General features: G+C 41.4%; 1 protein-coding gene across 7 annotated transcripts in view; it reads right to left on the bottom strand.

The window, feature by feature from the left end:
- Positions 1 to 1266: 1266 nt before the first annotated feature.
- Positions 1267 to 24720, bottom strand: part of ZZZ3 (zinc finger ZZ-type containing 3) — a 43686-nt gene continuing 20232 nt past the window's right edge. For 3 of the 7 annotated variants that reach the window (XM_033151779.1, XM_033151778.1, XM_033151780.1), the window contains 10 exons: positions 15312 to 15450; positions 13277 to 13424; positions 13086 to 13204; positions 12766 to 12840; positions 12504 to 12605; positions 10309 to 10404; positions 8141 to 8293; positions 6054 to 6188; positions 4942 to 5042; positions 3144 to 3288 (listed from right to left, as the gene is read on the bottom strand). In XM_033151779.1, the coding sequence (XP_033007670.1) occupies positions 3144 to 3288; positions 4942 to 5042; positions 6054 to 6188; positions 8141 to 8293; positions 10309 to 10404; positions 12504 to 12605; positions 12766 to 12840; positions 13086 to 13204; positions 13277 to 13424; positions 15312 to 15450 (1213 nt within the window). Of the gene's footprint in view, positions 3289 to 4941; positions 5043 to 6053; positions 6189 to 8140; positions 8294 to 10308; positions 10405 to 12503; positions 12606 to 12765; positions 12841 to 13085; positions 13205 to 13276; positions 13425 to 15311; positions 15451 to 24720 lie in introns of all 7 variants that reach the window. The other 4 variants (XM_033151782.1, XM_033151783.1, XM_033151784.1 and 1 more) reach the window with 4 other exon arrangements.

Raw genomic sequence — 24720 nt, 5'->3', positions numbered from 1 at the left:
TACTACTCTCTGAACTATCAAGTGAGATTTTCTTTTCCCTGCAACTGTGGATGTTCCTGATTGTTTCAGCCCTTTTACAAATATTTTCCTGAATTTTTACTAATGCAATATTATGGCAACTGCTGTGGGAACAAGTCAGGCATGTGGGAGCAGTTTGTCAGGACATACAAGGAAGCAGAGCACTAAACTTCATTGCAAATTTGAAGAAACTCATATAAAACATTGATTTGCACATTGATTTCTGCTACTTATCAAGGTTTGGGTAAATGACCACAAGGTTTTAAAATTCCAAAATAGGCCACCCTCATCTTGGTTTCATTTTATCTTTCATAAATGTTCAATGTACACAAAGTTTGTAACTTCTGTATTATCAGGGGGGAAATAGTCAGAAACTCAGCACACACACCCTAAAAAGAGCTGATTTTAAAATCTATCAAGATCATCCAAACACACAGATTAATATTAACTACCTATGCTATATGGCTTTGATGGGTATGCTGCTGGCTTACACTTTGTGCAATATGCAATTTGAGCATGTACCCGGGCTTCTTAGAAAACGGGTGGCATCAATGGGTAAACCAATTATTTAATTAAAACAAAAGATCAACTAAGGGATTTAGTTGTGTTTCGCCCATTAGTTTTCCCCAGCTGTGTTTGACACACAATGGAATCCCACAGGAAGTGTATTAGGATGGGTCCAACATCAAACTGGCTGCCTTGCTTACAGAACACCTGCTCAAAGTGTGGTGGCTTACAGAACCAATCCCTTTTCTGAATGTCATGGCTGATACGGCAACGGATTGCTCCCACATCACAAACTTCGAATGTTGCAGTGTAAAAGAATTATCAAGGCTGATGGGTTACACCATTTGCATATGTAAAAAGGACATAATTTATATTTGCATAATTAGTTATTCGACTTTCCCAAAGCAATTTGCCTTTGCTTTTGTTAAAGAGAAAAGTGAAATACATCAGGTGTATTCTTTTCCATTATATATATTTTGGTTTATTAAATTTCTCAAAGAATGAGATATGCTTACAGACGATGTGTTATACTGCTCAGTCATTAGAAACGGTACTGCATCATCTACTCAATATATTAAAAAAATGCTCAAGCTCCTCTAACAAAGAGTGATTACACCTAACAAACACTGTGAAAATTAACACTGTGAATAAACAAATCAAAATTGCTATCAAATGCACCAGCCAATTCTTTGTTAGTTATTTACTGCCATATTTAAGTTAAACATGTACTCGAAGTCATTCTGAAAATTCAAGTTTTTTTTAAGCAAGTGGAAATCTATTACAGTTAAAATAATCAATATTTCTGAATCACAAGTTATACATGTCAAAATGATATATTAGCTAAAAATATGTAACAAATATTACAAAGCTTTTTCGATCATTGCTATATTTCGGCTAATAAAGCGTACCAAAATGCTTTTCCTTTTTACTCTGCAATTATAATACTGGGGGGAACGACTGCATCATAGCCATAGAGAAGCTACATGGAAGTATTACTTATTTGCTTGATACCTTCTCCCATGTAGTCAATCCAATCCAGTGGTTTCTTAAAGACACGGTAATTCTGACATGCACCCCAATGCGCTGCTCCATTCATTTTAAAAGTATACAGCTGTGCATGAGCATTAACACATGTGCAAACCTACATCCTCCATCAAAGTGAATAGAGTAGCACATGCGCAAAAGGTCTATCTGCAAGTGGGAACAAACACGGCTCAGAACTGGGGCGTGCCAGGATCAGGGTATTTGTGCATAATCTTTGAAGAGGCTGAGTAAATAGCTGGGCAAAGGCTACCAGGACACACTGAGCCCCTTAAGGGGATCAGATGTCCCTTCAGTTTAAGAGCTAAATTATATTTTCAATTCTGAATGTTGGTTCAATAGTCAAACCTCAGAAAAAAGTCACAGTAAGCATTCTATATATAAACAGACTGTATCCACATAGTTTATTTCTCACAGTTCTCCTGACAATTGAACATTATTTAAGAACATACTGTATACACAGATAAGAAGAAACATACAAAATGTTTTAAATGATGCACAACAAAATCCAGCAGTATAAAAGAATGCATGTGAACCCTTGCTCACTGCTCAGGCTAAATTTAATCACTTGTTTAAATAGTAATAAAAATACAATCTTTCATGGATCTTGTGCATACTACAAAAGAGGAAAATTATTCCCATATATGATTTATATTAGGCAGTTTTCTTTGATGAGTTGCATTAACAACTCCAAATACAGAGGCAGAAGGCTGTGTATTTTACTTTATAAGAGTTAATGTTGGGTATTAGAGACTTTTACACAGTTACTACCACTGGCACTTTTCACCATATTTTTGTACACACCACATGGTCATTTTATATAACATTACATTTAAAAATATATTTGCGTGACAATTTTATAATATTCACACACCATGAGCTGGTTAAGGAAGCAATGCCACTGTTGCCTCCTGTAGTGCTTCACTGTTGGTAAATAAAATTTTGTTGTGGTTAAAAGAAAAAAAGAAAATGAAATGAAAGTAAAGAAACATCAACTTGATTAAGCAGCTCCAATTTTATAAAGGCCTATTACCGACCATCACAGAGACAGTGATTGTTTTAAGAATACGTTCTAGACGCAAACACTGTCTTAGGTTAAAACCCTGCCTAAAGAAGTCAGTTTTCCGTGCTGCAAACTATTTTCACAACAAAACTGCAAACTACTTAACTGTTTTTTAATGTACGCACTTCATCATCTCTGCATCTCCTAGTAGTCAAGTTCTTTGGAAATGACTATCTTTAATGTGTGCTTTCATTTCTGGCCACACTTTTGAAACTCCTCTCTTCAGATTAAACCAACTTACACCCCCCGCCCCCCAAAAACTAACACAGTGAAAAGTAAATCTCCCCCAAAAGCTTTCCGCACGCTAGGAATGTTCAACCTCTGTTCAGTTATCTAGTATCATGACAGGTCAGAGAGCAGGATTTTGATGAGGGCACTCGGCACGCTCTCATGCTGAGGATGACATTCCTGGGAAAGCAAACGTCTTCCCAAGGTGGACACAGAATCGTCAACAGTGCCACGGTTGGTTTTCAGAGAGGATACTAAGCTTCAGGTTGCAGATTTGCTTTCCATGTCATCTATTTGCAGGAAAGTAGTTGGGGTCAAGGTAATTATAAGTGGGGCCTTGGGACATACAGTAGTCTCTATCTAAGAACATTTCTGCTCTGTACATAGGCTCCAATTGATGACTTTCCTTGTGAATGTCTGTTTCATGCAGACTGAAAGAAAAGGAAGAAGCATTATTTGTTAAGTATGAAATTCCGCAAAGAAATCCATGGGTGAATTCCATTTGTCAAAAATTCTCACACTAAACATTTGTCAAAAACGCCCTACAAAACATCATAATTATACCCTATGCATACAATATTTTATCCTCAGCAAATTTATATAACTTTCTGGTACAGTGGTACCTCGCAAGACGAAATTAATTCGTTCCGCAAGACTTTTCGTCTTGCGGAAATTTCGTCTTGCGAGGCACCGTTTCCCATAGGAATGCATAAAAATTTAATTAATGCGTTCCTATGGGGAAAAAGTCAGGGAGCGCCGGTCGGAAGGGGCGCCGGCCGGCACCGGAGCCGCGCGGCGCCGCATTTTAAGGCTGCAGCGAGCGAACTGTTCGCCCGCTGCAGCTTTAAAATGCGCCGTAGCTAAAAAGGCTTACCTTTTGGCTCCGGTGGGGGGGGGTTTCCGAGTCGCGTCCGCCATTTTGGATCGACTCAGACATGCGCAGTCGATCCAAAATGGCGGACACGACGCGGAAAACACCCCCCCACCGGAGCCAAAAGGTAAGCCGCGCCCCTCCCGACCGGCACGGCGCCGCGTTTTAAGGCTGCAGCGAGCGCTGCAGCTTTAAAACGCGGCGTCGCGCCGCAGCTAAAAAGGCTTACCTTTTGGCTCCGGTGGTGGTGGGGGTGTTTTCTGCGTCGCGTCCGCCATTTTGGATCGACTCAGACATGCGCAGTCAATCCAAAATGGCGGGCGCGACGCGGAAAACACCCCCCCACACACACACCGGAGCCAAAAGGTAAGCCTTTTTAGCTGCGGCGCGACGCCGCGTTTTAAAGCTGCAGCGCTCGCTGGAGCCTTAAAACGCAGTGCCGTGCCGGTCGGGAGGGCTTACCTTTTGGCTCCGGTGTGTGGGGGGGTGTTTTCCGCGTCGCGCCCGCCATTTTGGATCGACTGCGCATGTCTGAGTCGATCCAAAATGGCGGGCGCGATGCAGAAAACACCCCCCCACCACCGGAGCCAAAAGGTAAGCCTTTTTAGCTGCGGCGCGACGCCGCGTTTTAAAGCTGCAGCGCTCGCTGGAGCCTTAAAACGCGGCGCCGTGCCGGTCGGGAGGGCTTACCTTTTGGCTCCGTTGTGTGTGTGGGGGGGTGTTTTCCGCGTCGCGCCCGCCATTTTGGATCGACTGCGCATGTCTGAGTCGATCCAAAATGGCGGGCGCGATGCAGAAAACACCCCCCCCCCACCACCGGAGCCAAAAGGTAAGCCTTTTTAGCTGCGGCGCGACGCCGCGTTTTAAAGCTGCAGCGCTCGCTGGAGCCTTAAAACGCGGCTCCAGCGGCTCACAGTGGTACCTCGCCAGACGAATTCGTCTTGCGAAAAACAGCCATAGACGAATTCGTCTCGCGAGTCAACTAAAAACTCGCAAAACCCTTTCGTTTTGCGAGTTTTTCGTTGTGCGAGGCATTCGTCTTGCGGGGTACCACTATACACATTTCATATCAAAATTTAAATTTGGGAAGGGGGGTAGAAATTACATGTGATTTTAATCCTCTACTCAGAGATAAGACCCACTGAGACAAGTATGCATCGTATTTCCATCTTAAGCTTATTGTCAGTAATTGTCATGGATGCATGTTGCTTACCAGTCAGAACAAGAATCACAGAAATCCAAAGACATTTCTGGAGGGCAGTCTCGGCAGTGCCACCGAATGCCTTGAATGGGATCGATTCCACAGTTATCACACTGAAAACAGATTCAGGAGAGAACATTCAGGAAAACCATTACCAAAAGCAATTTCCAAAAATATAAGTCTCTACAGGTTATCATTCTCTACAGAGAGGGCATCAAAAGTTGTAATTTAAGGAATATTTTCTCGCCCTCAATACTGAAAGAACACATAGTGGAATATAACTGGCTGAGAGAGAGAGGAAATAAATTGCTGTGCCTAAGAGCCAGGGCTGTAGCATTGGGGGGGGGGGGTGCCAGGGGGTCCGTGAGCACAATTTCTGAGGGGGCATGAACCAGGCGTGACCATGCAGGCGCCCCCAGCACAGCCCAACCCAGTGTCCCTCTCTGCCCACCAAGGTCACATTGGCTGACAGGGCTCCCCCCTGTACAGGCAGGCAGGTGACTCAGTGCAGCCCTGCTTTGCTCCAGTGGGGGTCACTCTGGCGCTGTGGGCGAGGCTGGCACACACACACATACACACACCAACCTGGCGCGCACCCACCCTGGGTACTGGCAGTCAACACTAAACTGCTGCTAAGAGCTAGTTTGCATCATAAACAGTTTTCTCTAACATCTCCCCTTTCAGAACTATGAGGTAGGTTGCAATGCAACTACTATAGTCATTGGTAACTAGCTCTACAAACAGCTCAGGATCACCTACGATCATTGTTTCATCTCTGACGATGTTCAAGGGGGGAAACTTTTTAGGAAATATCACTGCCAGTGCAATCTTACTTAAGATTAAATAATAGTAATGAAATTTATTACATACCCTTCACCAGCAGTTCCCAGGGCAGCTTACAACAGTCTTAGGTGTGATATAACCAGTTTCTAACATGAAGGCTAGGTCCTGAAAACAGCCATAATTTTTCTCAATCTCTCTTTAGGTAAGTTTTACTCAGTTTGCATGGACCACTCTAAAACACTACGCTTGTTCTCATCCAATGACACTGCCACCCAAGTTGACTAAAGGAGTGGCAGGAGCTGAGTAGGAGAGCTCCCACTTAACCCTCCAGCTTTACTAACCTTAAAGCCTATGTGTTGCACAAAACCACTTTCGGCACGCATGTGCTGCAGTTTCTGCTTCTTCAGCTTTTTTAGTTCAAGCAGCTCTTTGTATTCTGGTAATTCTCGATATGCTACAGGGATACTTTCTTCATCCTGTTAAAGAGGAGGGAGGGCGGGAGAATGAATACTATTAAGAATCCAAACCATTTAAGCAGAACCACAAACAGCTTGCTAAAGGAAAATAGTATTTTTGTTATTTTTTTTGCTCTCCAAGACAAAATTTAAGAATAGAAATGTTAGAATGGCTTCATTACTGAAAATACATTTCCCCCTCACCCTCATAAAAATTAACATGAGCTTGATTTTTAAGATTCATTCATCAGCTCTAAAAAACACTTTTGATAGCTAGGAATATGAGAGAAATGTGGCTGGAAAGCTTTGAAGACCTATTGAGACAGGAAGAAACAGAATGTCCCCTGAAGGCAGAGATGCAACCAAGACAGAATGAAAAATTCTAATAGGGTATTGCATGACTTCTAATGTAATCTTTGAAATGTGATCGAGAACAGATTTGTTTTCACTAAAGATAAACCTAGCAAACAAAATCCTTCAATACAGTTTTACAATCTGAAGTGCAGAATAGGAGAACATTTATGAGATTTATTTTTACCCTGACTTTTGCCTTTAAAAGCCCTCAAGATGTCTCATAAAACAAAATCACATTAAACTTGGATTTGTGTGGCTTTCTTCAGCCTCCTGTTCTATGTCCCCTTCCCAGGATAGGCAGGACAATCTCTGACCAAAGCTGCCTATTACAAAATAAAAAGTAGTCCAGGATGTACAAATGCATGGGAAGTAAGAACAGCAGTAGAAGAAAAGAGGATGAAGCTGAAAAGTAATGTTCTGAAAAAAGCCACCTGTCTTGCTGAGGGAGCCCTGAGAAACAACACACCTTGTTCTCCCCGATGGCAGAGTTCAATGGGGTTACTCCCAAGTAAGTGCACAGAGGATCACAGCCTTGGAGAAGCTGTGGCAGGTATGTGCAGGAGACGCTACCTGTGAGGGAGGTGGAAGGCCTCCTTTGGCTCCTCACGAGAGTGAAGGAGTGAAGCAGAAGGGATGGGCTAAAGTGGCCCTAGGACTACAGCAATGGCCTAGTTCACTTTTTTCTTATAGAAGCAGAACATCCAGACAGAAAATAAACTAATGCCATGAATGAAAACAATGTGCCTGGTCAAGCTGGAAAGACGACACCTAACCATTTCCAAGCTGAGAAGTTGTGGAAGATAAATTTCTTTATCTGACTACTGCTTACACTTGCATGCCACAGAATCACTGTAGGCAATCCTCACAGTAAAATCAATGTCATCTTCTAATTACAGAGCTATATCTGAGCAATGTGAATTCAAAGCTCTAGCACTGAGTTATCCTGCTTACCAACCACAATGAGTTCTCTGGAAATCGTTCATTTGGCAAGTGTTCGCAAAATGAGTACAATTTCCATTGATTTCTAAGGGAATGTTTCTAATCTGTGATCTCTCTCCGGCTCCCTCCATAGTTTATTCCTGAAATGGCTGCAGCCAACCAGCAAGAGAGAGACAAAAGGGAAACTCGTTGGTCCGATCCCTCCTGCTCCGATTTGTCTGATCTCTCTCCCCACTTCCTCCCTGCATGGTTTCTTCCCAAAAAAACAAGCAAGGAAGTAGGCAAACTCCAGCTGTTTGGATATCTGAATCTGTAGTGTGTATAGCAAGGTTTGGGCATAATTCTTTATGTCTGGATAACTGAATTTTTGCATAGCGGGTGGGCAGATAGCAAGGCCTGCATGTACAAAGAAAATCTGTCCTTGTCTGTTTAATAATAATAACCACCTCAGAAATGTACCAAGATGCTGAAGAGTAAAGCAGAAGTATTTTCAGCTCTTGCATGGGGGTTTGGAAAGGAAAGGAAAAATAAACAGATACACCTTTACCCAACACTTCTGGCACTGAAAACCTGTTCCTATTTTATTGAAGATGTTCCTTTACCCAACACAGGCATTCCTTGAGCTGTCTTAACTCTCAGCACCTTCATGCATAATCATCTACTTAGAATAAAAAATATACCGATGATTCCTCCTCTGCCGCATTGCCTAAATGACTATGAAAACTTGATCTGTCATCATCTTCGTCCATATACACGGGAGGTTCATGGGATGTCATGAAAGTTGAGGGCTTGAAGAGATGTTTATTCAGAGGATGTTGCCTTCTACTGGAGGACTGCAACAGAAGAACACACCATCTATGAAATGGTATTAAGAAACCACCATCGTAACATTTTAACGGTATCCAATGTGTTCTCACCATTGGTTTGGGAAGCTGTATACACACAGCGTTAGCCACAATCCATATCTATCATGTAGTTTCTTGTTAAATACTGAATTTTGATGCACTTCCCCCAAACCAGCTTCAACATGAATTGAATACGCATCAGGAAAAGGCATCCTCGCCGTGTCTCGGCCCACTTCTGTGGACATTCACAGGCAATTTAGATACACATCAAACTGCTGTTGAGTACAACAAACAAATGCTGTTTGAAATGCAGTGAAAAAGAACCACCACATTACTTCTAATTTTCATTATAAGGATTACAATATATGGTCAAAACGCTGGTGAATTCTGAAAACAAGAAATTGTTTTGCCAAAAACTGGCTGAAAATCTGTTTAAGTAATTAAGTGAAATAGAACACTCCTGCTTCCCTATTTACAAAATCCCACAAATAAAACGATTTGTGTAAGCTATCAACAAGGCTCTTCAGAACCAATGCGGGTGAAAGGTTGAAGGTTTGAAGGGAGGGTGAAAGGTTGTTTTCTGCTGCTCCAGAGAAGCGGACACAGGGCAATGGATTCAAACTACAAGAAAGAAGATTCCACCTAAACATTAGGAAGAACTTCCTGACAGTGAGAGCTGTTCGACAGTGGAATTTGCTACCAATGAGTGTGGTGGGAGTCTCCTTCTTTGGAGGTCTTTAAGCAGAGGCTTGACAGCCATCTGTCAGGAATGATTTGATGGTGTTTCCTGCTTGGCAGGGGGTTGGACTGGATGGCCCTTGTGGTCTCTTCCAACTCTATGATTCTATGAATGCAAACAGGGTGCTTTAAACCAAAACGTTTAATAACCGGTTTAAAAACAGAATTTAAGTAAGGAAGAAGGGAAAATGCCACTGTGTAGGACCCAAAGCTCCACAAATCCACAGAAGGAAGGGCCTCTCAGTCATACTAGCCTAGAGGTGGAGCACCAGAGGGTGAGGGGGTGAGGAAAAGGCCTCCGCCTTCTACCCTGGCTGGGCATGGTATGAAACTGGATCTGCTGCTCTGACATTCTACTGAATGTTCACTTTAAACCATTTGTTGGATATTTAATGGTAGCAGCCAAGTTGGTGATCATCAGATTTTGGCAAGGGATTGAAAGGAGAAACCAAATACAAGTAAGCTAAAAACAGCAAGGTGGGGAAAGAAAAAATGCCATGGATAAATTTGTGTTGGAATGCTACAGTTTTATTACACACATGAACAAGACATACAACAGTGGGCTTTAAACCATTATCTCTTAAACAAACTATGGTTAATGTGAATACACAGCATACTGGTGACACACTGCTGAAAATTTCCCCATCCTCTGCTTCTACATCACTAGGGAATAAGTCAGAGTCTGGAAAATTAATCCCCCCAGATTAACTCTGAAAATTCCCTGGTTCTATTTGTCTTCAATTTGGTGGGTTTCTTGCCCCAGCACACCTCTATGTCTGTAAATTTCAGTCTAATTGTCCACAAAACACTAGGTAAGATGAAGTGATTCCTTTTTAAAGCCATCTGCTACAATTGTAATGGCTGACATTGTGCGATACCTCTGAAGGTATCCTTCTGAAATTTGGCATGATTCATGCCTTAAAAAGGGGTGTTCTTGTCTCCAAATTGCATCTAACTGCCCCCCTCAAAAAAGAGTTATTGATGTTTGGGGTTTTGTTTTTTTAATCATAATAAAATGGTGTCCAGCACAAAAGCCCCTAGACCAGTCTGAAATTTGGCAGTCTTTGACCACTATGGAGAGGCTACCCTTTCTGAAAATTTCTTCCAAAGCAAGCAAGCAAGCAAGCAAGCAAGCAAGCAAGCAAGCAAGCAAGCAAGCAAGCAAACAAACAAGTAAAGTGTGCTGATAAAGCACCATTCTTGTTTTCCACAAATGTATTTTTATCTAAACGCCAGAAACAGATGTGAAATATTCTCGCAATTACCTTTTTGGAGTAAAAATACAAATTTGGAGTTCTGCCTGGAACTGGAATACCAGCCTTAGTCAGTTTTATAAAATACTTTTGCACTCTGCTGGCAACCTGAAAGAGTGAAAACAGATTTTAAAAAATACATATGGGCACTAATTCTAAACATTAATACCAATTTGTAAGCTATGTTTTGTATTTAAAAGGGTAAAAACATGAGAGATGGATGACAGCTGGTAATGCTATCTTAAACATTTAACAGAGACATAGTGAACATTATCTACTCTACAAATGTGCCACTCATAAGTTCCTAGCTGCCACGCTGCTCCATACACTAAAAGTCACGCCCTCCTCCCTATTCATAAGAACACTTTGCACTCCTCTTCAAATCCGTCATCAAGAACAGCTTCAGAGCTCTGTTTGCCCACTTGTCACTCACTTTCCCAGATTGCTACTTCTCCTTCTCCCCAATCCCCCACTTAATTTTGTCTGTAACTTGTATAAAGACAGTGGCACCTCCATTTTCTGCGATATCTGCGCAATATTGCTGGTGCTTACAAGCAATTAAATAGTGAACATATGGAGCCACAGTTAAGATACCAAAAAGTTATGGAATAAAGCTTTTTAATTTGCTAAATTAGCAAAGTAAGAGGTTACAGATTATTTTTCATTCTGCCCTTCCTTCAACAAGATCAAAACAATGTATATTCAATTCAGGATTATTTAAAATATGAAATATTCTTTCTAAATTCCTATTTAATACGATACCAATATTTTCAGATTATGAGGAAACCTATTTAATGAATGTATTGTGGCTAGGAAAAGATCTAGGACATACAAAATGTCTTAAGGGGGGAGGAGGACTAGAAGTTCCTAATACAGTATAATGCTACATTGCATTCATATCATAGGGCATTATTGGTTGCCTCTTAGTTGTGAATCTGGTTACAAAGAGAAAATATGGTAAGTACTATTAAACTGTACTTTGCTCATCAGCAAAAAATGGGCTTTGGGGCTTCTTTTTGAGAAAGGTACAGAAATGTAATAAATGAATAAGTGAGGAAAATGCACGTTTCAAATAAAAAAATATTATAGATGTGCCTTCAAACTACATCAGAAACTCTGGGAGATCATCTTTATTGTGATTTAATGGTATGGATTCAACTCTAACTTTAATAAAAGGAGATAAATGGATTTTTTTCAGTCTAAGATAAAAATCCTTTTCACACATTTAGAATTTTACTCTAGGTGCAATGCAACAACCTGAAAATCTAAAATTTGCCATTTTTCATGTACTTTGCAGACAAAATTTACTAGAGAGCTGGTACCATTAGAGGATTATTGGGGGGGGGGGATGCTTGCCACTGATAGCATACCTAACTTGTTGGCATCTGTCAGTCTCATGAGACAATGGAGTGCGCCTCCAAGGGTGAAGTCAAACTGCTGCGTTAGCAGCACCTAAATGACCTCCCTGGGGCACAAGCCAGAGCAGTGTGCATAGAGGTCCTGCTCAGACAACAGGATCCACCGCCCCTTGGGCATATGTGATTCAAAGGAATGCAGGGCAATGTGTTTGGCACCAGCTTGGCTGCAGGAGTTGTTGGAAAGAGGTGTACAAAGCACCGTCCATCTTAGGAATTTGTGTAGGGTTCACTCCTTACCCTTTTCTTCTCCTGAAGATATCCCCCAAGGCGGCGAAGGGTTAGGACCAGAGTTTTCTTACTAATACCTACTAATTCATTAATTAAATAGAAAGAACAACTAATAATACTGGTGTTCAAAAACTAGGTTCTCAGTGGACATTACTGTATATAGGAATATAATTCTGAAGCCTCTGTGCTATTCATATGAAAGAACTCTGGTAAGGTTTAGCTTTGATAGTAGCTCATTACTGGGAAGAGACACATTGATAATTTGAATAGATTTTGTTGAAAATACGGTTCAAGATAAAATTGATTGCTCCCCACTGCTATTCTTCTCATCACTCCAGAAGAAAATGTATAAGCAATGACACCAACTCTTAGCAAAAGCAACAGATGAGAATCTGTAGGGGCAAAGAGAAGAGAACTGAGCAGGAAAGCACCTGTTGCACTTCTTGAAGCTTCTGCACCAGGGATTGGACAGCCACCTCTAGTTCTCTGGCTTGTTTTACACAGGCACAGAACCCACCTGTTGGACTGCACAGACCTCAAACGAGTGTTGCTCCCTATTACCTGCTTCGCAGTTCTGTTTCCCAGTTCATCAGCTATTTTCTGCCATCGTCGAGATTCTATTTCTTCTGGTGGATACTTCAGGAGTAGTAATTCAAGCTTTTTCTGAAGCAATCACAAAGTATGTCATAAATACCAATTAATGTTTCACCGAAGATAGCTCCACTTATTCATTAATGGGGGTGGGCAGGGGTTGGAAATACAATGCAAAAGCCAAATGAACATTATAGAAGTGTATGATTATGCTAGCCTTGTTTTCCATTACCTGTTCTTCTGCACTCCACAGCTGATTAAAAGTTTCAGGTTTGGTCTCATCACAAAGTCGCCCTCTTATCATCTGCTTAAATACAGTACATAACATGGGACAAGACATTAGAGAAGTTCATTTAACTGGATTTAATTCAAGCAAAACCAGAGTTTACTCAATGAATGACAAAGCAAATCATCTAATTTTTCACATTAAAATAAATATTCCTAATGGGCAGGTATTTGAAACTGGTGCCTTTGAATTCATTATAACTATGAAAAATGTTGTTTTATAAAATCCTGAAAATAGCTTCCATCTTATTTTTTGGTAGTATTTACCTGCGGACGGTTGTTTGCTGAAGCTTCTGGACAATCACTGAAAGGCAATACAGAGTATGAAGTGGCCTCTCCATCCTTTCTGAGATCCAAAGGGCTTTTTGGTCTTACAGGTAAACCTACTGAAAATAATAGAAAATAATTACTAAAGAGCATTAGAGTGCCCCACCACCACGACATAGTTATTTGTTTACCTTTATCAAAAATAAGTTTTGCTCGTCTACTGTTACGCTTTCGGTTTTTGAATTCTCTTTCAAAATTCCCAAGGCTTGTAGTATATTGGTCCCAGGATATCTCTGGCAGCTGAACAACTCTCTGTGGATATGGAAGCCCAACGTCAACCTGAAAAAGTCAAAATTAAGAAGAAAAGGGTTCACAAATACACACAAAGCACACTTTCAAATGATGCAATGTGAAACTAAAATGAGCCTGTTTTAAAGTAAGCCATGTTTTACTGTATTTCCACCACATTTTAAAAGGAACTCATCCAACAGTAATACACAGGAAAGCATATAAAATATGTAGGGGAATGGGAAACAATGGCTTGTTGGAGATCATGTTTAAAACAGTTACAGTCATCTCCTCTTACTGTCTTGTGTTAGTTAAATAGAAAGCATGATTTCCCATCAAATTTTAGTCTGTGAGCAAATATAGCATATTAAGAGAGACAGGGAGGAGACCAGGAAATAGAAATTAAAGAACATACCACAGTTGGTCAAAAACATCTTCAGAATGTGTGTGGGTATTTCCCCCCACAACTCACTCGCTATCTGCTCTTCCCTTAATTGTAATCAATGGCAGTATGTTCCACAAAAACACCTATAGACTGGCCTGAAACAGACACTTCTGCTTTCTCATGACTGCATCATACAGCTCAATTGCTAGTTCTCTTTGCTAGGACATCTAAACTTTCTCTGCAAAATCAGAAGTAAATTAATTGTCAATGACAAGCAGGAGGAGTTACAAAGCTGCAGCATACATTCAACTAGGGGTGGCAAATGACCCTAAAACAGTGTGGTGGGACATTAGTGTGAGCATGCAACCCATTCCCCACCTGCAAATAGCTTTCAGTGTGAACCAAATCCTATGCATGAACACCTGGTCACATGGAGATGTTGTGTTTTTCTCTGCAGAAATTTTTCAATGAGAAGCCTTCTTCAAATGTTCAAATGTGAGGGCAAGGGTAGCAGGAAGAGACTAGGTGTGTGTACCAAGTGTCACCCCTAAAATCCTGAACCATGTCAAGAGTTCCCATTCCCACCACACTCGTCCTTTTAGCCTTTAGCACAGAAGTCTGTAAGGGGCTTCCGTTCAGGAACCTTACAATCGGAAACCCTGATAATATTGAGTTCCTGGTTGGGGAAGGCTTCTAAGCACATTCAGCTGAACATTTTTGCAAGTTCACTGCAGATCACTGTGCTCAACACAAGGTCAGGAGTAGAGGAATGAGGGACAGCAAACATGCCTCTGGCCTCCTATGCTTTTTGACCTTAGTGTGCCCAGACTGTAAGAGGGCTTCTTAAGATCAGGAGTGAAGGGCTCAGTTTACACTGAAAGCTATCTAGAGAGAGACATGGATGTGGGAGAGGGCATAAACTCCATTTTCTACCACAATGTTTCAGTGTCACCCCTGGATGAATTATAGCTGGGATATTAAAGGGCCCTCAAAAAACTCAGCAACAAGCATTGGCGCTGTCTATAGCATGAAAGGTTATGGAGGCCACTGAACATGTCACTGATGGTTGAAGGAGGTATCAAGCCAGGAGAAATGGCTGCCTCTGCCCCCCAGTTACCGGAGAGCGGTGGCTTTTATGGACAGCTTAATTGAAACTGCCAAACAAATTGGGAGTTGGGCACGGTATGGAGAACCATTTCATACCTTGGCTACCTGAGTGCACGGGAGGCCCTGAATCAGAAGAACCAACCCCAAGTGGGGAATTTGTAAAAGACAAGTTAAGGGAAGAAGAATGGAAACTCTTGCCCTTACCTATCAGATCTGACAGGCCCTCAACCAACATTACAACCTCATTACAAAATCTTCACAAACACAGTTTTGAACAAACAATGTATTTGAGAACGTAACAGACTCAAGAAGCTCTAATTGCCTGTTTCTTATAGAAAGACCATGTTTTCCCCTAATTCTACCATTTACACGCACTTGTCTGCAGGAGATGAATTATTCGTTATCAAACATCTCTCAGGAGTGCTTAAAAATTCCCACTGCAATACCTTCTTTTGGAGACTTTCCACAAATCCAATGGGATCTTTCAGCGCTTCTCTCTGGTGTCTGCCTAAACTCTCAAGATCTTGAACTGCTTGAGTGCGCTGAGCCTCGAGTACCGCAATCGTCTGTAACAGTCTCTGATAACTACAGAGACAAAGGGAAACAACTCACTACAGATTTCTATGCACAATAACCAAAGCAAAAGGAGGGGGGACCCCAAAACCTCAGCACCCAGCACACTTATCTGAAAGACTCAAACAAAGCATATTATTTTAAACAAGACTGCATATATTAAAAGTAAATTTTTAAGTACACCAATAGAATGTGTGTCAGAAGTTCTTTTAATCTGAAATACTGGTAGGATTGACTGCTTTATAGAAATGTCAGCAAAAACACATAACAAGTATAAAAAACTGGATGCTGAGTATTCCACAAACAATGACTTTTTCTTCTTTCTGCACCGTATGTTTATTTCTACCTACCACTATAAATATGGTTCCAACATACTAGACTAGTATCACTCTGATACCTAGACAAAGGAAGTACAGGTATCTATCTATCTATCTATCTATCTATCTATCTATCTATTGTAGTCAATGAGGTTAATCTAAGTTAATTTCCCCCCACTACCACAAATATACCACAAAACCTTGTCTGGCAAAAGGTTTTGGCATAACTAGAGGGTGGGGCAGACTAAGTGAGCAGGCACTGGGCAGGCTGTGGACTGAGCCCCATCTGAAAGCAGTCCAAGCCCAACTGCAGGTCTCAGTCCACTGTTTGTGTTTCTTTTAATGATAAAGCAGCCTCAGGACAGAGCCAAGGCTCTGTTATACACATTTGCATGGATGGTATAGTTCACTTTTCAGTGATGCAATTCATACTGAAAGCTATTATCTCTTATTTCTTTTGCTTTGTCTTACCAAAGACATGTCTCAAATTCCTTCCTATCTGCATCATTAATGGTTTGTATCTTCAATATTATTGTGAGTGTATGTGTTAACACCCACACAAATGCAGAGTTCTGACATGTGTTAGCCCGGACACTGAGGTCCAGCTCCGAGGGCCTTCTGGCAGTTCCCTCACTGCAAGAAGTGAGGTTACAGGGAACCAGGCAGGTGGCCTTCTTGGTAGTGGCGCCCGCCCTGTGGAATGCCCTCCCATCAGATGTCAAGGAAATAAACAACTATCTGACTTTTAGAAGACATCTGAAGGCAGCCCTGATTATCATCATCATCATCATCATCATCTATATTAAGATATTAATTATTTCCTAAAGCGTAAATAATGAGTTCTTGCTTACACTGCTGTCTCACAGAAAGAATAATTCTTTTGCATTGGCATCTTAGGAGTTCATACATGTTCGCAAGATTATTATTTTTTAGCAGAAGGAAAGCATTGCTTTTGCTTAGCGATACTATTAAGCACATTAATAAAATCAGTACTTAACTGGCTTAATAGGCACAAATCCCAAGAGGATAAATGTTTTTCTAACAATATGTTAGACAACAAGCCTTGCAAATACATATTCACAGAGGGTAGCTGCTTTTATAGTTTATACAAACATATACAACTCCTGTGTGGGTGGGCCTGAATAATTATGACACTGAAGCAACAGGAAAAGAAACTTAAATGTGCATAATTGTTCTTATATATAATTGTCTAAGCATATGATAAAACAAACCCAACAGAGAATACATACCTAATGGTGCAAAAATGGAATATTTTCCCATTACTATGGGGGGGGGGGAATCAATATATTTACAACTTAGGCTGAATACTCAGGAATCTTAGTGTGTTCATTGTAGCTAGATAAACACAAAGTGCTTCCAGCTAGAAATGTTTTATGCAACAATTTGATTTCCATCTCATGTGAGAAGAAATATGCTGGCATTTGAATGGTTTTCCCAGACAAGCTACTGGGCAAGTTTATGCCAAGAGTAGATAATTTAAATAACTGGATGAATTCCTAGTATAGGCATTCACTTCCTTCCATAGCGAGAGCAGTCAACAGGAAAGGAAAAAGTGAATCACTAATGGGAGATCTTGAAGTTGTCTGAATGTAGGATATGCCTCATTCTCACATTGGACACAGAAGAATGAGAAGAGGGGACTAAGAAGAGAATGCAAAAAATAGCCAGTTCTGGGTATCCATATAAGGCTCAATCCTTAAGGAAATCACTGTCTGACAAGGTCTATATGGGAATTCATGCACAGCCTCTCTACATGCACATTGAATTAGCTACTCACTAATATGTGCACAGGGGTTTTGCACACAGGGATTCTGAAAGCAATCTTAGAAGTAAAACAGTCTTCTAGGATTGCTTGTTATGAGCAATACCACAGTTCTCAGGTCTAACAACCCATGAAATGAACTAGTAAATATTTCACATATGTTTTTCATTTTTAGGTCTTTGCCTTCTAAATATTTGAAATATCATATAGTCCTTTTTTACAGTAAAAATTCCAACATAGTTTGCAGTAGAAGAATTAGTTTCTCAGCTGACTTAGTTCAATAAACTATTTTATGTGATTTATATTTAAGCTTTGGGGGTTAAGCGGTCTATCATGCAACTTTATTTTTACAAAGCAATCCGTCAGTCCAAATAATTAAAATCTGTTTAAAATTAGTCATTTTCAATATACTAATAATTTCAGATTGCCCCAAGGGCAGATAGAAAATGTGTTTACTTCCTGGAGCCAAAGAAGACAGCTGAATCTACACAGAAGCACAAGGCTACATACCCAGTAGGCATTCATACATGAGCCAGGAGACTCCTAAATTATTTATTGCCACACCTTGGAAGCAAGGTGGGCTAGACTGGATCTTTTAGCCAGGGTGCTGCAGTAAAATAGTGCTTCCTTTAAAATGTTCTTACACTGCTGTCTACTGTTTTGCACAGTGAGGCAGAGGTGGAGTGAACAGACAAAAAAGAGGGAACATGAAACACACGATAGATTCAAATTAGGCCACAACTTTAATAATTACAGCTGCAACTGGTTCAGCGTAGGCATTGGGCGTGTATTGCAAAGATCAACTAGCCTGCCTGCTGGTTGATGAACCCAGGGGCGTCGCTGGGGAGGGGCGGTGGGGGCGGGACGCCCCCAGTGACAGGGTGAGCAGCGGCGGGTGGGGGTGTCAAGCGGCGGCCCCTCCCGCCACTCCCACGCGCCGCTGCTCCCTCCGTCACCCCCGGAGCAGCAGCACATGGATGGGGTGCTTCTGCCGCTTTTTTTCGGCGGGGGGGGCGACCCGCGAGGGGGGTTGTCACCCCCTCCTCGCTGGTCACCCCCCCCGCCGAAAAAAACCGCGGGAGGGCGGGCGGGGAAAGCCTGGAAAGGAAGCAGAGCAGGCGTGTTTAAGCGCCGCTCTGCTTCTTTTTCCGCTTTCCGCCGCTTTTTTCGGCGGGGGGGGGGCCGACCAGCGAGGTGGGGGTCACCCTTGTCACTCCCTCCTCGCTGGCCACCCCCCCCCGCCGAGAAAACCGCGGGGGGGGGGGCGGGGAAAGCCTGGAAAGGAAGCAGAGCAGGCGCGTTTAAGCGCCGCTCTACTTCTTTTTCCGCTTTCCGCCGCTTTTTTTTCGGCGGGGGGGGCGACCAGCGAGGTGGGGGTCACCCTTGTCACTCCCTCCTCGCTGGTCACCACCCCCCCCGCCGAAAAAAACCGCGGGGGGGGGGGCGGGGAAAGCCTGGAAAGGAAGCAGAGCAGGCGCGTTTAAGCGCCGCTCTGCTTCTTTTTCCGCTTTCCGCCGCTTTTTTTCGGCGGGGGGGGCGACCAGCGAGGTGGGGGTCACCCTTGTCACTCCCTCCTCGCTGGTCACCACCCCCCCCCCCGCCGAAAAAACCGCGGGGGGGGGCGGGGAAAGCCTGGAAAGGAAGCAGAGCAGGCGCGTTTAAGCGCCGCTCTACTTCTTTTTCCGCTTTCCGCCGCTTTTTTCGGCGGGGGGGGGGCGACCAGCGAGGTGGGGGTCACCCGTCACCCCCTCCTCGCTGGTCACCACCACCCCCCCGCCGAAAAAAAGCCTCGGAAAGGGGGAAATCCCCCCTTTCTGTATACACGTGCGTCGTGACGTCATGATGACGTCACGGCGCGCGCGTCGTGCCCCTCCCCCAGGGGGTGCCTCTGCGCTGCCGCCGCCCCCAGCAGCGCAGAGGCTAGCGACGCCACTGGATGAACCATTGGGGTTAACAAAAAAATTAGAGGTCCCCCTGAAGTGGCTACCACATATGGAGAACCCCTAAGTGATCCCCAATGTGGTGTGGCAGAAGAGGAAGATTGCAGAAAAGTGTGAAAGCATCTCTGTGAGCAGAGATTTTCCACAATCTTTCCCCTTCATCTCCCATACCACATCCAACCCCATTCAGCAGAGGAATTGAGAAGCCTTTTCAGAAGTCTGCCTGGGAGAAGATGGGGTGGAAAAGTCACTTTCCACCTCACCCACAGATATATCTCTGGATCCACCCCAGAGATACATACACACAATCATATGGTAAGTATTAAATACTAGTAACCTCATTAGTATTCTAAATAAAATTCTTTTTTCATCCCAGGCAAGGTTTCCAATCTTACAATTGTAACACAATTAACTTTTTGCCAACACAAAAGCTAACAAACTTAATCTCAAAACATTATTTTGAATACATATATATTATGCCATTCCACCACACATCTTCCACAGGTGGCTCACATAACAATTAAATACTAATGCAACTGAAACAAAGTTTAAAATACAAAATACTTAACTCATTACAACTGCCTTTTTCTTAAGAGAATCAAAATCCTGCCAACACCAAAAAAGAACAACCATACATATGTAAGGGGTGCTATGAAATTGCATGGACTCATAAAACTACTGCTATATTATCAGCAGCACAACTGAATTCTATGCTTCACTTTATGATTCATATATTTACGTAGGGAAATATCACAACAGGACATTTAAAGAAGTCTTTTTTCTGTATCATCATGATAATAGATGATAGATGAAAAACCCATAAAAAGAAAGCTAAACACTATCTCCAACAAGTAAATGCTTCAAAAAAATTCTTCATACTGATAGTATGAAGTTAACCTATCAATGGCAGAACTAAATGCCCACTTTTATAAACCTTTGCTTCTCTAGTCAAGAAAAATAAGATTCTCTTCATTCAACATTAACCAACAGAGTAAAGGTAAAAGGTAAAGTACCTCTGGACAGTTAAGTCCAGTCAAAGGCGATTATGGGGTGTGGCGCTCAGATAAGACTCTATACTGTTAAAATATTCATACTTCATAAATCAGAAGTTAGGGTATAACCTGTTTTGAAAATGCAACAGATGAATGTCTATTTTTGTTCTTATGAAGAGACCAAGCGTATTATAAATTTAAAATGGAACAAACATAGCATCTTTTGTAATATACTAACAGGCTAATGTGACAGATTTAGTGTTTGTTCTGATAAAGCACAGAAGTGGCTCACTTAGAGTCATGAACTTCCTGCATAAGTTTATACAAGGCACATCCTGTATCTCAAAGGAAATGTTTCATTATTTTTTAGTTGATTCTGCTATTTCAAGCAATTATTTAGTTTCCTGCTGTGAATCACATTATTAATTGTGTATACAGTAATTATTTATTTAACACACTTTAAAACCCAGACTGGAGAACAATAAGCAACAACAGCAAGGTAAAACAGAAAATACAATTTGTGGAGCATTTTAAGAGGATGATAAACCACTGGTACCAGGACAGACATAGTGTTCCTGATCCCTTTACCATGTTTGTGAGACTGAAAGCTCCCAGTAGGCTCATTCACTTCTCACAATCTTCTTTCACACCAAAATCCCTTCCCTCATTCCCTTTTCAGAGATGACTATAGTGCAGTTTAAGGTTGCATTCATGATAATAGCAACCATGGAGAGCTCAAAACAAGAGATAAAAGCATACACATGATTAGAAGTGGGATGTTAGAATTAACACCAGTATAGACGTAATTCTGAAAAGAGAAGCGAGGGGAAGTTGCACACAAGTGGTAAAGGTATATAGAGTCCTATGGGTGTCAATAATTTCCTAACCATAGTTAGAAAATCAATAACATTATGTCTGCAGTCGGTTTTCAAAATTTAGTAAATATATATCAGTTCCAGTATTTTCCAGACAATCACTACTGGTTATCGGAAAAATAACCCTGTTAAATGCATGTCTATTGAAGAAACATTGCAAATTGGGCTAGGCTGAATTGGGAGCAGAGCTCAAGTCCAGGTGTGATTCTGTCAGTTTTGCTCAGGAGGAGGTTGGGCATTTAGTCCCAAACCCTGGAATAATGCTCCACTCCAGCACCAGCACTTGTAAACAGGAACAACTGGAAAAGGTGTTTAAAAGTGATATGAGCTGGTAAAGAGCAGAGCTCAATTCTGGGTATAGTGGTCTCTCTGAACTAAAAGAAATTTAGAAGATGATTCAGAATATAGAGAGCAGATATATAACCATCCAAACCAGGCTGTTGATCAAGGCAACATATTTTATGAGGTATTTGCTATTCTAGAGTCTTTTAACACTTTAGTCGGCAAGCTAAGTTGGACTTGCCTTTGGGAACTTTTAATAGACAAGTGGAATAAGAATCAGTAATTATTAGTCGCATGATACGGTAGATAACTTATTCCAAAGCTTTTTGCCTACAAGAAGATTGGCTTCATTAGGCCCAAACTGAGAACCCTGCCCTCCCCAATTATTTAGTTCTGTTATTTCATTTTGTTCATTTACTGATGAGAAACAAAGTGCTCTGAACATGTTTAAAACCATTATCCTTTTTATTACTTCATGTGTTTCAAAATGAATTCTGGCACACACAATTGGTTATAGAGTTGTGTTATTGGGAGGGGGAATCTTTGAAATTAATCCAAGAATGAAATGAAGTAACAAGTCTTCTTCAATCTGCTATTCTTTACACACACACACACACACACACACACACACACTTTTACAAAAAAGCATCTTTTTCCATCTAGAGGAAATAAAATCAGAAAAAAGGATCTGGCCATAAAAAGTATATACATTTTATTCTTTTTGCCTTCTACAGAGAAGCCAGAGCTGTTGTAACGGAAATATTCCAAAAATTATTTATGTATAAAAAAATACTTCTATAGTGATTTCATTAAAAAATATCAAAGCAGTTTACAACAATTATATCTATACAATAAAAACCATATAAAAATTTAAAATCACAGATAATCAGCTATTTAAAAAGATGTATTCTTAATCGTCTTCCTAAGCCTAGTGACATAGAAAAGTTTTCAGCAAATGTTTAAAGGCTAAAATAAAAGGTGCCTGCTGAAATGAATAAGAGATATTAATCCATATGTATCTATGAAACATTCTAAAAAGCAACAGCTATCATTTATCCAACCTTTTAAACAATTCAACAATATCCCATTTCTGGGCAAGGTACTAGAGTGTATACTGGCATCTCAGGCTCCAGGGGTTTCTGGATGAGATGGAATACCCAGATCAATTTCAATCTGGCTTTAGGCCTAGTTATAGGACAGAGGCGGCTTTTGACCAATTTCCCTTGTCCAATTCCCAGTTGGTTCTGCTGGACCCTCCAGGGCCACCTTAATGGTATGGGATTTGGAGACACTGTTCTAAACTGTCTCGGTTATAAGCTGGTGTGCCATCAGTAATAGAACTTAATCCAGACAAAACAGAGGTACTCGTGATCAGTCAGAAGCCAGACCAGTGAATATGGATTCAGCCTGTACCGGATGGAGTAACACTGCCCTTGAAAACTCAGGTTCACAGTGTGGGTGTGCTTCAGGATTCAGTCCTGAGCCTGGATGCCCAAGTGGCCAGAAGTGCATTTGCACAGTTAAAACTAGTGCACAAGATGCACCCACTCCTGCAGATGTCTAATCTGGCCACAGTAAGACACACACCTTATTTACATTGTGTTGGATTACTGTAGCACATTCTACGTGGGGCTGCCTTTGAAAAGTGCTCATACACTCCAACTGGCCCAAAGAGCTGCAGCCAGGCGGTTAACAGGGGCCGCTTATAGGAAACATATGACTCCCTTGTTACAATAACTCCACTGACTACTTCCAGGCATTGGTCTGTTTTCAGACACAATTCAAAGTGCTGCAGTAAGGGTTAGGTCAGCAATAAACCACCTGGTGTCAGTGAAGTTAGCTCTTTATTCAAATAAACCAAAACAGCACAGGCCTAGTGATCACAGCTACTCTGCCCAAGAGGCCTTGCCCCAATGAGGTAGTTGTAAGGACTAAAGGTCCCCACCTTCCCATTGCTCTCTAAGGCTCCTCCCCTGGTTACTTCCCCAGCAGCCGAAGGCTCTGTCAACTTGTCTTTCTTTGCTGTCCCCTCTTCATTTCTCTGCATGTTCTGGAAGACTGGGTGTGTGTGTGTAAATATTATCTTTTATATGTTTTTAGCTTACTATTTTTTTCCTGTGTTGGTTTAATTTTTGTAAGCCACCTTCAATCCCAGTCCGAGAGAAAAGTGGGATATAAATAAATACAACACCATCAACAACAAAGGTATATCTGTAAACACACAAATCCCTTGGTGACAGCACAATAATCAGATATACAAGTACCAGCTTCACCAAAGGCAATGCTTTTGGCTTGGAAAAAATATTCAACTTTTATGTGTTGATTGAACGTGTGCCAAACAAAGACTAAAGTTTTTTGTAAGGTGCAACACTGTTCTTTTAAAAAATAAACATGAATACAACTTTACTTTGTCAACAACTGTTAACCACTAAAACAGGGGTCAGCAAATGTTTTCAGCAGGGGGCCTGTCCACTGTCCCTCAGACCTTGTGGGGGGCCGGACTATATTTTGAAAAAAAATATGAACAATTCCTATGCCTCACAAATAACCCAGGGATGCATTTTAAATAAAAGGACACATTCTACTCATGTAAAAACACCAGGCAGGCCCCACAAATAACCCAGAGATGCATTTTAAATAAAAGGACACATTCTACTCATGTAAAAACATGCTGATTCCCGGACCATCCGCGGGCCGGATTTAGAAGGCGATTGGGCTGCATCCGACCCCCGGACCTTAGTTTGGGGACCCCTGCACTAAAACATCTCTAGCACACAAACAAGGTTTGATATGGCCTTTCAGTCCACATCTGACTTCCAGCAGTTCATTTCCGTTTCAAAATTATGCATTCACTGAGAAAAGATCACAATGGGGAAACATCCATTTACAGAAAATGTTAACTTAAAAATAAGGTCAAGCTGTGAATATGTTTCAAATTCTTATGAGGAAAAATAAACTGCAGCCAATTGTTGTTATTGCAGTTATTTCCACAAAACGTTAACAGGAAAAAAAACACCATTCTAATCCAATTGCTTTTATTCAAAGCACATTATCTAATTCCAGCAGTAAAAACATCCATTTTAAGTGATGTGA

This window comes from Lacerta agilis, chromosome 6, assembly GCF_009819535.1.
Source record: "Lacerta agilis isolate rLacAgi1 chromosome 6, rLacAgi1.pri, whole genome shotgun sequence".
Classification (NCBI taxonomy): Eukaryota; Metazoa; Chordata; class Lepidosauria; order Squamata; family Lacertidae; genus Lacerta; species Lacerta agilis.
The sequence above is the reverse complement of the archived record's forward strand: the minus strand, read 5'-3'. Positions and strand labels throughout refer to the sequence as shown.